Source organism: Colossoma macropomum, unplaced genomic scaffold (assembly GCF_904425465.1).
Source record: "Colossoma macropomum unplaced genomic scaffold, Colossoma_macropomum, whole genome shotgun sequence".
NCBI classification, from domain to species: Eukaryota; Metazoa; Chordata; class Actinopteri; order Characiformes; family Serrasalmidae; genus Colossoma; species Colossoma macropomum.
In genome coordinates, this window is record NW_023494794.1 from 2,327,088 (window position 1) to 2,339,992 (window position 12,905).

The following is a 12,905-nucleotide window of genomic DNA, read 5'->3' on the forward strand; positions in this document are numbered from 1 at the left end:
AGGACTGGCCTTAACTATCAGTTCTTTATTTTTTATCCTCTTTTTCCTGTTTTCCAGTTCAGTCCAACCTTGTGCGTCATCATAGTAAATGTTTCTTTTATGCCATTGTAGTAAATGTACCTTTGAGTGCATTAGTCAATAATGCTTGATGGAGGGAGTAATTAGCCATTGAAGGATGCGTCACCTGAGCTCTGACAGGACATAAATCTATAGCAGCGTGTGCTATTTGCTGTGTTATTTGTACTGGCTTGATTACCTCACAGTCACTCTCTTTCTCTCTCGTATGTTCTCTCATTCCCCTCCTCCACAGCCTCCTCTGTTTATTCTGGAGGATATTTCCCCATTCAGAGCATAAAAATAACACCACAATGCTGAATTTGACGCGTTAACCCCCGACAAGGAGGCAACATAGGTAGGCGCCACAAAGAAAAACAATTTTAAGGCGAAAGAAAGAAAGCCCTCCATGATTGCCGAGTGCCAGCATCTCATAAATGCATTAGAGATTGAAGTCACGGATGGCGTGCCAATCTGGGTAATCGAAAGCAAACCTGGTTTAATCCCTCGGGTGTCCCCTGATGCCCCTCTGTTGCTCACATGCCACACACACACACAAAGTCTTACCCCCCCCCACTTATCCACTTCCTCTTCAGACCGCAGCGCTTATCGAATTAAAACAGTTGGCGTTTACAAAACAGGTACCGAAGCAGCCATGCACAGAACATGCTTGCTAACACTATGTGTGACCTGCCTAATGAAATCTCCCTGTAACCTTGAGCAATCTCCCTTAGAAGTGTAGAGTTGTTATTGTCGTTTTGCTATACATTCATTTACATTTATATAGTACTTTGCAAAAGTCAGAGGCCACCCTTCATTTATCTTGCATATTTTTCCATGAGGTCCACATATAACATTTGTGTGGTTTTATGTCCCAAAAAGGGTCATTATTACATTTTTACATCGGCACTTTCCAACCCTTAGAACTGAACAGGCTATTTTTGTTACTGTGCCCTGAAGACTGATACAAGATAAATGAACCTCTGTTCTGATTGGCTGCCCTCTACTGTGCCTCATTCAGAAGCAGTCAGAGGTGAAACACTGCTTAGAACTTTAAAATGAATGGGCGGGGCTAAACTGCTCTGGGCTGGATAGGTAGATAAATGTAAATTAATTTGTTCTCATCACATCACAGAAACACAGTTCATTCAAAACGGATTGTTTTGTGGCTTAGATGACATATATGAATGAACTGGGGAGTGAACAGTATGTTTTGAGACTTGAACAATATTTAAATATTATTTCACATACTTAATAATATTCATGATATGAGCTCTATAATTTCCAGTCAGTATGGCCGTTAAGTACAAAGTTGTTTTTTTAGCTTTAGGAAAAATGCAAAGAAAATGCAGAAAACAACAGGAAGTAGGGGTGGGTGATCATGCAAAGGGTTCTTGTTTCTATATAGAACCTTTTTTTTATTACTAAAGAACTATTGAAGATCCATCATTTTTAAGAGTGTAGCATATTGTGGCAATTAAACGAAAGGTAAAAAGAGGCATTTCAAGTCATATACGCCATGGAATATTTAGCAATGTTGTCTTCTGTCGCTGGTCTTGGTCTGGTCTTGTTTGATCTAATATGCTAGCTAAAGCAAGACTTTAAGCAAAGAAGCCTCGTGTGGGAGGAAAGCCCCAGGTGTTTCTCAGTGAGAACACAGCGGTGTGCGTTTCCTTTAGCGGCTAGTTGTCCCTAATTGGCCTGACAGAAGGGTTTCCAGGCTAGCGGACACATGCGCGTTTAGCGAAGTGCCTGAACTCCAGATGGCCGCTGTGGAGCGGAGCCGTGGGCCTCCCGCTAAGCTGCAGTCTGAGGCTTGACTCACATTTTGACACCAGCTCTCATACCGACCCAGACACAGCAGGAGGATTCGAAGCAAAGTAACTCCCAACTCTACAGGAGCCGCATTGAGTCCATTGGCTGTCATGTTTTGCACGCTTTTCCTGAGTGGAGGTGGGTGTACGCGGTCAGGACACCCTGGAACAGGGCTGAATGTTGCCTTGAAGGTCATACAGAAAAGAAGGGCATTAAAGCCTTTTCACTTTCTTCTGTTCCTTTTTCGGGTTTCCTAGCTACCTGAAACCTTTTGGGATACAAAAACACATTACACTAAAGAGTAGTTTAGTGAAAAAGCTAAGCCAAATGTAGTCCATCAGCTAAGACTTTTTTGGTGCTTTTTTGTTTTTTTTAAGTTTTTCTCTTTGGTTTTATGTTGTGGCTACAAAACTAATGTAGCTAACAACTAACAGAAGCTTATATACACCAATTAGCATCATGCAAACTGCAAGCCTAAATCTTTCCACATCTGTTGTGGTTGCTGATACTGAATGACATTCTTTATGAAAAAGAAACTAAGTATCGACAAAATTCAGGCCTTAATATCAAAATTCCATCCCTTTTTCAAAACTTCTGCAGAATCCAGTCACTGATATGTAAATCCGGTCATTCAGAGTGGTTTGATGTGAAATGCTCTGTTCCAGAGAAACTTACCGACTATTTTTTACAGCAGTGATGATAGGAACCTGGGGTCACAAAGCTGATATTGCACATATAGCCATTTTGTTTACTATCCAGAAAGAATGAACCTACACTTGTCTTTATAGTTTTAGATGTAATTTTGATAGCGGTAAATCTCAAAAAAGAATTTTTCTTTGCCTTACAAGACCCTGCATATACACTTCCACCATGATTAGATTTAAGGCCAAAACCTCACATTAAACCTATCGTAAAACATCTCAGACATCATGCAGCACGTTTGTAAACCATTTCATTCAATTATTTTCTGAGAGGCAGTTTTTTAAAGAAATGAAACGCTTAAGACGTCTGGTTCCTATTACCACCGCCATGAACAGTTCTAACTCGCTCAGTTTCTCTAGAAAGCCGCATTCACCGCTTACATCTCAACCATTAACTTGCACAGAAATTTTGGAAAATCACTGGAATTTCCCCTTTAATACGGCTGCTGCTTTTTAGCTGCATATCCATTTTTTGCATGTAATCTCATCTCATTTGGTGTTACTCATTTACACAAACGAAGATTGATGCATTTGTAGGGTGATTGAGGCATGCAGTTTGCACAGTGCTAGTTGTTGGGGGTTAAACTTTTAATTAAACTATTAATCTTTAGCTACATTAGCTTTGTAGCTTCAGTGCAAAACTAAAAATCAAAACGTCTCAGTTGATGGACTACATTTGGAGTACGAGAAAAATGATGCATTTAATTTCTCGCCAAACTATTCCTTTAAGCTACACTCCAGCTATCGATTCCTGCTGTCCATCAAAAAACCTTCTCATGGGCTTCTGGGAACAAGGGGCAAAACCACTAGAGCATGAACCTCATTTCTGCTGCGGGACCACTGTGTTGCAATAACCAGTGTAACCAGCACATTTCAAAGAGAAAAATCAAAAGCTCGTTCGCATGACGCTTAAGTAAGAAGTGTGAGGGATCTGCAGGGTGGGTAATGTTTCTTCTCTCTCTGTCTCTCCACAGCCACTCTGGGCACGCTGGACTTCAGCCTGCTGTACGACCAGGAGAACAATGCCCTGCACTGCACCATCAACAAAGCAAAGGTAAGCGCCTCTGCCAGAACCATTAAGCATTCTCTCTCCCTTTTTGATCAAAAGGATATCATTCTGCTCTGCAGCAAAAACTGGAGAAGTATTTTACTGCAGACTGGCAAGCTGACATGAAATTGTGAAGCGAGTGCCTTGAAGTTCTGGTTATAAAGGCACTAAAGTTATAGAGGCACTTGAACATTTATCAATATTCACTCCAAAGCTCAGCTGGAAGACTAAAGATTGACTCATTTTCCCTTTTCATACTGTGCTGTCATTCGCTTCCGGTCAGCCTCCTGACCTGGGAAATTGTGAAAATGTATTGGTTTTAAAATCTAGAAAGCATAGTAAAGGGAAAATTACATTGCTTTTAACTGTTCCTGTACAGCATGAATTCAAATCACTCACACTCATTACAATTCCTACAAGTTCTTCATTAAATGATTAAATGAGACTGTCCTTGCAGAAACAAACATACATTCCAGTTCCCGTCCAGAGCCTCCCTTGTCTAGACCTGTTAGGAAAATAAAACAGGTTCTGCAAAGCATGCCAATCACCAGCCGTCCCACTGCCCCCCCCCGCCCCTCTCCACTGGCAGCAGTCCCAGCCTATTGTACTGCAGAGAGACACCTTTAGAAACCCCTCTCCCTCTGCATGTCTGGGTTCCAGTGAGCATGGAACACCCCTTTAAGATGTATAACACATGAATGGCTTGCTCTTTTGCCTGGCCAGCATCGTGTGAGGGGTATTTCCCCTGACAGCCCACACTGCTGCCAGCATCTGCCACTGTCCCGTCCTCTCAGCGTCCAGCCAGGCTTCACAGCAGTTAGCCACAAGTGTGCTTTCTCTCTCTCTCTCTCTCTCTCTCTCTCTCTCCCCTATTCGTCTGTAGCGTGGGCAGATCTAAGTGTTTATTCCTGTTTGTGCGGGGGTGTTTATGTGATAATGAGTGACGAGGAATTGTTTCGCATCAGTCTGTGTAATGACTAACATCAGTACCAATGTCACAGTCATTAATATTCTATAATATTTTACAGTAAGCATAAAACAAACCAGCCAAAAGCATCCAAATGTGAGCAAATTTGTATACAAGTCCCTGCATATTTCTGTGTTCAGTTATACTCTAGGTGCAAATTGTACCATAAAAGCCCTTTAACAGTGTTGGGGGGGGGGTTAACCCAGAACGAAAGTAATGCATTACAGTAATGTAATTACTGTAACAAAGCAGTGTACAGCATTGCAGTTTAAATCCTTGTAATCACATTACAGTCGTTGACTTGTGTTACTTATATGGCAAAGCATACATTTCCTCTATATAGATTTGTCTCTGTCCTTGTACTTAATCTGCATGTGCATGTTTTACCTGCATAAGTTGATGCCATGACTTTTTGAGTGTAAACTTGGAGAGCGATCTGTTGAAGTATCTAATCATGCTAATATTAAACTGAGGGGAAATTATCTCCCTGCTGAAGAACAGAGGACCTCAACCTCACCTAAACAGATCTGATTTTTTAAGAATTACATTCTTAAAGATTGCATTTTGTAGCTGTTTAATCTGGATTGTTTGTAGGTTTTCAAAAATGAATAGTTGTTCGTAATTTTAATTAGCAGAACAGACCTTGTGTTTTTCAAATGAACAGAGACAAGCCTTCTAAAAGATGTTTAAATGATTGGCTATTTCTTTCTAAATAAAGTACAGGAAGAACTAATGAATTTTCCCTTGTACTTTGTGCAAATTTGGGCTTTATTCAGAGAGTAATGTAAAAGTAATGAGAAATGATATTACATTTTCCACAAAGTATTGAGTAACATAATTCCATTACAGTGAGAGAAGTAATTAATATCCCAAAACTGCCTTTTAATGTGAGCTATTTCTACCATTTAATCTACTATTCTCCTTAAAGTAAAGATGGCACAATACCACTTTTTCTTATCCAGCAACAATATTGAGACCTTGAGAATCTGCCAGTAGTGGTGAAGTATTTCTTCTTGAAAAACTACTAAGCTTTACAATGAGCTATTTTTAATTCTATCACTTCACTTAAGATGATTGTCTAAAAGTGGGCTATGATGCTCAAGCCACTTGAACACTCCTACCCCACACACAAACAACAGCTAACAACATCACATCATGCAGTATGAGTGTGTAATATTTCGGGTTAGATTTGTTTCAGGCCTAGATCAGGTTCTTTCTTTTTCCCGTCTAATATCCAGTCCATTATTTCTGCTGATCTGAACTGCATTCTGAATGTGTGTGCAACAACAATAAAGGCCGCACTGAGCTTCTTTTATCTAATGATAGAAAACACAAACACACGCAGAAAGCTCCAATTCTACATGCTGATCCATTTTATCATAGGCAGTGTGGACATGCACATGTCCCAGCTACACTTGGGGCAGATTTGAAAGGCCAATATTCTACATTTCTCTTACATTTGTTTTCACTTCCACTTCTAAGTTTTATGCAACAAAAACAATAATGATAATAACAGTAAAAATTCTATTTTATTTGACAATTCATCCCTTAGAATGAAACAGACTGTTTTTGTTACTGTGCCATTAAGACTGACATATGTAAATTAGCTTTGTTCTGATTGGCTGCCTTGTCTCTTGTTAAAAAGCAGTTCATGTAGAAACTCTCATGCATGAACACATCAGCATGAACGTGCGAGACTAAACGCCTGTAGGCTGAAAAGGCAGATATAAATCTGTCATTTTTACAGCTTAGTTTTCATACATGGATGGTATGGAGCAGGGTGTGGAGCAGGGTGTGGAGTAGAGTGTGGAGCAGGGTGTGAAGGGTACATTATAAAACTTTGACAGTCTTTACATGCTACATCAAAAAAGTTGACCTTTTTATGCCCATAAAAGTGTGATAAGTGTCCTTTAAAGAAGAGAAAAGACAAAGACTCTGGATGTAAAGCTGTAAGGTTGATGTGAAGGAACTGGAGCTGCAACGAGGAAATATTCTTTCATATTTCTTCTCACATTAGTCATCAGTGATGCAGGCATCATGCTGGTAATGAATTATACCATCTGTGTCAGTGACACCTGTACAACGAGTGTGGATCTGGTACAAACACACGGTGTTTCCCAGAATCCCTCTGTGACCGCATGTGGCGTGAATTCCCATGGGGTAGAGCTACTGCTTCAAGGTCTTTCTCTCTGCTCAGCTTCACATCATGACTTGTGCTCCTCTTTTTTGTGCCTCTTTTACTTTTACACTGTAAGAAACCATTAAATCCAATAACAAACTAAATGTCTACCTGCATTACTTCATACATACTATCTACATTTCCATTCTCTACACTCACTCTGAATATTTTTATATATATATATATATATATATATATATATATATATATTCATATCTATTTTTGACCCACTAAACGTTTTCAGCAAAAACAAAGTTCCGCTTAGCGTGTTACTTAATCCTACACTTTTTACTGCTAAATAAACTGTATTTGAAAAACATGACAAATCTAACTGTTAGTTAGTGCTGCCATTATCACTGTAGGCTAATAACAATGCTGTGTTCAGCAGTCATGTTTGGAAATGTATGGCAAAGTACTCACTACAAGCTTTCAAACTGTGAAGTTAGCTAGTCCATTAAAAGTAACAATGAATGATAACAAAAACCCCTGAAGTTGTACGTGTTGTAAAAATGCCATGTGAATCACTGTTGTGTTTTTTTCTTAGTGTTGTTAATGGATAAGTAAGGAGTTAATGTGATACATTATTAAGCCTTTAAAATTGCATGCTTATTACATACTAAAGCTTATTATTTATTAACTACATAGACTACAAAGCAAACTGGCCGAGTTATTCTTATAGAAGTGTGTAATAAAACTTGGGAGGACCCACCTGTGGGTTCTGGCCAATTAAGGGGTTAACACCAATGTTTTTTAAACGTTGTTTAAGATAGTAGTACAGGTTGAAGCTTAGCTGGACACGTGCTGTGTGTTGCTATGATGTTAGTCATCTCATTCAAATACAGCTTTTAAGTGCTGTTCCTCAATTACAGACTGTAGTCCATCTGTTTCTGTTAGCTTTCTTTAATGGTCAGGACCCCCACAGGACCACCACAGAGCAGGTATTACTTGGGTGGGTGATCATTCTCAGCACTGCAGTGACACTGACATGGTGGGAGTGTGTTGCGCTGGTATGACACAGACACAGCAGTGCTGCTGGAGTTTTTAACCACCGTGTCCACTCACTGTCCACTCTATTACTTTATTGATCATCCTCTACTCCTTCATCAGTGCCCACAGGACGCTGTTGTCTGGATATTTTTGGTTGGTGGACTATTCTCAGTCCAGCAGTAACACTGAGGTGTTTAAAACTCCAGCAGCACTGCTGTGTCTGATCCACTCGTACCAGCACAACACACACTAACACACCACCACATCAGTGTCACTGCAGTGCTGAGAATGATCCACCACCCAAATAATACGTGCTCTGTGGTGGTCCTGTGGGAGTCCTGACCACTGAAGAACAGGGTAAAAGGGGGCTAACAAAGTATGCAGAGAAACAGATGACTACAGTCTGTAATTGTAGAACTACAGAGTGCACTTTATGGTAAGTGGAGCTGATAAAATGGGTATAGGAGTGTAGAAACAAGGTGTACTTAATGAAATGGCCAGTCGGTGTATATGATATATACATCTGTTGGTTTAAACATGCAGCCACTGCTGCTCTCACTGGATGTCAGTGATGAAACTTGAAAACTGCATTTACTCTTTGGAAATCACGTGATTTTTATGTATACCCTGCACTCACATGATAAAATAATGATACACAATTATTAAAAGTAACAAATAGATTCTGATTAAGCTCCTATAGCGATAACAAAACGCACTGCTTTTTAAATGGAAAATTGATTAATAACAATTACCTGCACAAAATGTTGCATATTATTGTAAAGAATTATTACAACTGTTTGACAGCTCTGGTTTTTTCACATACACGAGATTGAAATACTGCATTTGGCATATTTCCTGTTTTTTAGGGGGGTGTTAGAAAGGGTTTTTTTTTTGTTTGCATGTTTGTTTTCAAGCCAGAGCAATAATTACTCCATGAGTGAACTGTAGTCGAAACATTAGTCCTAAGAGAGTGGAGATAATCATAAGGTTGGTGCAGTGATTTCCTCTGGTTTTCATCCGCCTGGTCTGTTCATTCTGTCAGCCCTTCATCAGCATAAACAAAAGCACAGCCAGCAGCCACTGGGAGACAAAAACAGCCCCTCGTGAAAGACCAAGAGAGTCTCTTTCTCTTCTTTGCTTTCTCTCCATCATGCTGTCCTTCTCGTTCCCTGGTCCTTCTGTCATTCTGCATGTCCTTCCCTCTCTCTATTCTGATTAGTTCTGCTATTTAAAGCTGATGTGAATGAGCAGTGGGAACAGAATTGCCGGTTCAGCATAACAGTTTTCTCTTTTAAGATCTTACACCTGCAGTCCATTACATTTTTATTGCTAATTTCCATTTCTACGCATTACTTTTGCTTACTAAACATATGCTTGTTTGCAGTTTATTGAAGTCCCTGTGGTATATAACTCTAACATATGCAGTCATAAATAACAGTTAGTCAACAACAGTGTACCATTGTGCTACCAAGGTAATGAATACAGATAGAGAAGAAGTATTTTATAACGTCAAAGTTCAATAGTATACCCCTGCTCAAATGACTTGTTTTTCTACGTAAACATAATTTAAAACACCCTCTTAAAGAACACACTTAAATATGGCATTCTTCTGCAAATTCAGCGATGAATACCAATTTTTTTGCCAAGCTTAACATTGGGCTTAACATAGCTTAACATAGCTTTTGCACAGGCTGCATTTTATATTTTATTTTCTTTCAATATGTTAAATTCAGCAAATAAACAGTGTGCATTAAAATGTGCAGTAGTGTGTTCTCTGTAGAGGATGTGTTATTTTCACTTACAAAATCAACAAAACGTCATTTCACCAGGGGCGCCCAAACTTTTGCATACGACTGTATATCATCCTCAGCACTTACTGGATCATTGAAAGCCTTGACATTTAACTTGAGAAACAATGCTTCCTAAATTTCACCAATCTTTCTATTGTATTCTTAGTATTTGGAAATGTCATTCCTTAGTATTTGGTGTTAATTAACTGTTTCTTTCTTTCATGAATTGGATATTGGTTGTATTAACCTTGATCCAGTTCCAAACCTCTGTTTCTTGTTTTTTTGTTATTTGCTTACATCACTGCATCCATGACTTGCAGCAGTGAGGCACATTTTCAGAAGTTAACGAAGACAAATGCAAAAAAAGGTGGCGCAAATCTGATTTTGTTCTGTTCAGCCATGTATCAGATACATATCGTATTTCAGTGCAGCTTTGCTCTTCACACTGATGCACAAAATCAATTTTAAATAAAAAGATGAAATTTGGGCCACCTTTACCTGGACTGTAAATGTAGCCAAAGAGATCTAAATGTCTGCAGTGTGGAACTATTTTACAGTGGAATATGAATCATATGTGAGCACACAGCTGTTATGCTTTGTCGCATGTGTCATGCTCCAGTCTTCGTGGGCCAAAACGTCAGACTTCAGCACACTGCCTCATTGAACACACCTGATTCAGCTCATCAGCTAATTACCGAGGCCTTCATAAACTGAATTCAGAGTGATAGATGAAGGTAAATCAGCATTTTGGCCTGGCAGGTCACCAATTTGACAAACCTGCTTTAAGTGTACTTCAGGTCTGCCAGATGTATGAACGAAATACACCCCTGCCACGTTATTCATGACCGATTGAAAACAAAACTTGAAAATGTTCTGCTTGCCACTGGCTGAACCAGTGATGGTACTCTGAGTTGGGACCACAGGGCCTAGGCCCACCTGTTTTTATCATTGGCCCACTGGCTGCTCAAATTTACTCCCATTATTTCAGTATTTTAATACTGAATACTGTACACATCGTACCCTGAAGGCTGCTGTTAGAATGAAGGAACTGGAGCTACAAGGAAATAAGGAAGTATTCTTTCAAGTTTCTTCATACTTGTACTGCCTTCACATACTTATTGAATCATCCTGTTGCCCACAATGTCAAAAACATAAAGGATTTGGTGGCCATGCTTGTTTTGTAGACACGTCTCTAACATTAACTGGTAAGCTAGCACTCCTTAAAGATACCCCAAAGGGTTTGAGTGATGCCCTAAAAGAACAATGTGAGTTCCCTAAAGAACTGTGTTTGTAAGTGAGATGTGTTCCGATTTAAATAATATACAATATACAATTATAGACAAATATACAATCCTTATATTTAGTTCAAACTCAGGTTTCTTCACACTCACACATCTCATTTACAAAGGTTCTTCAAAAAACCACACACTTAAAAGGTCTTTTAGGGAACCAAAAATGACTCTTCTATGGCATCAGGCAAAGAACCTTCTTAAGAGTGAGCCTAAACTATTTTGGTGTCTTCCCAATAGTTTCCTTGATTGTGAAAATATTAAGATTGAGTATAACCAGCGGTTAGAGGTATAAGCACATGTCTCTGGCATAATAAGTGACTTCTTAAAGTAAGATGAGTTTAAAAAAATAAAGAGCTACTTTCCATCAACCACTGAAACCTGCACCTTATACCCTGGTGTCGGAATTGTTTTGCAGCTTCAACTTTTAACTACAACTTCCATTCGCAACATTTAGGATGGGAGCTTGTATTTACAACTACAAGGAAGCCTTAAGAAGGGTTCACTCTGTGTTTTTCTAATGGCGTGAAACTCAGGCACGCTTCACCTTGAGGCTTCACACTGCAATTTTGTAACACTGGGCGTCCTCCTGTTGCTAAGCAACAATAGTGTTGTACCTGTCAATCATCTGACTGTCATTTCAATATGTTATAGCCAGTGTGATGGTGCAAGCAAAACAAGCTGAACCAAAATAAGCTGCTTTTTGTTTACGTTGTGCTCTTTCTAATCATAAAATCATACATTTCAGGGTACCCAGCAACTGGGTATCAGTGAAGGTCGCCTTCCTTTTGATCTTTTTAGTCAGCACAAAGAAAGACGTAGGCTGCTTCAAGTGTAACTTTTCACTTCAGTGTACCTGGAACGCTCTGCACAAAAGACAGCCAAGCTGGTCTCTCCCTCTGAAAACTATAAAAAAAAGGCACCCCACGCCTTCAAAAACGGGTGCAGTGTGCCCCCCTTCTCCATCTTCAGTGATGCAGACATCACACTGGTCCATAGACACCTTTACGATCACTGTGGATCTGGTGTAAACACATGGTGTGTCCTAGAATCCCTCTGTGACTGAGGACATCTTTCAGTGTGGTATGAATTCCAATGGGGCAGAGCTACTGCTTCGAGGTATCTCTCTCTCTCTCTCTCTCTCTCTCTCTCTCTCTCTCTCTCTCTCTCTCTCTCTCTCTCTGCGTCCAACTTCACATCATGACTTGCGCGTCTCAGACTTTGAATGGAACGATTACCCTTTGGGTTTAAAGACCACTTAAGCCAGTAAAAAAACTAAGGGCCTGATATACTAAGCCTTTTGCACGAGTGTCAGGTACAAATCGGCCACTTTCTGTGTGCGTGTTACACGCGAAACTGCTGCTGGTAAAACGCAAAATGCACTTCTTCATGCATATACATTTAAAGGAAGGCTGCGCAAAAAGTGGATCATGCAAAAAGTGGTTGCAGTCATTTAAAACGCTGCTGATTGTGTTGTAAACTGCGTCTGCTAAAGTTTGAGCAACTTGCAGTGAATGGATTTGTATCAATTTTCTTCCGCCCTTTAAAACAAGACGTAAATTTGCATTTGTTTCAAAAGCCTTGTTGAAAGACTTCAACAATGGCAGCACACAAGACACACAAGCCTGGAGCACGTGCTGAAAGAATGTTTACCATAAGAATGACACTGTTTATACTCTCAGGGTCAGATGAGTGTACATAAGAAGATGCGAAAGGCAGCTGCAAAATGCACGCTCAGTCTGTATTTCACAAAGCCAAATAACACCCCATAGAATACTGCGGTGTAACTTTTAGTTTCTGTTTTGTTTCGAGCCATTATTTCACTGCCACATTTAAACCCTACCCCTCAGTCTTAGTCTAAGTAAATGTACCATTAAATTCAGACTAATTGTGGGTGCATGTTGCAGTCTCTTTAAGGCACAATTTACTTCTTTTACTGCTCTTAATTCCTACCCACTTTTAATTGGTAAAGCTCTTATCTGGTTATTGCGTTCATGTTATCTTCAAATCCCAGGAGCAGTCCTTCCTCTGAGCATTCTGACTTCACACTTCAAACTCTCCTCTTCTTTGTATTC

The 12,905-nt window shown here is 39.7% G+C and overlaps 1 protein-coding gene across 1 annotated transcript in view; it reads left to right on the forward strand.

Moving 5' to 3' along the window:
• Window positions 1–12,905, forward strand: part of LOC118814320 (double C2-like domain-containing protein beta) — a 125,793-nt gene that overhangs the window by 40,563 nt on the left and 72,325 nt on the right. The window contains exon 2 of the mRNA XM_036579867.1: window positions 3,545–3,624. Coding sequence (XP_036435760.1) covers window positions 3,545–3,624 — 80 coding nt within the window. The remainder of the gene's footprint in view (window positions 1–3,544; window positions 3,625–12,905) is intronic.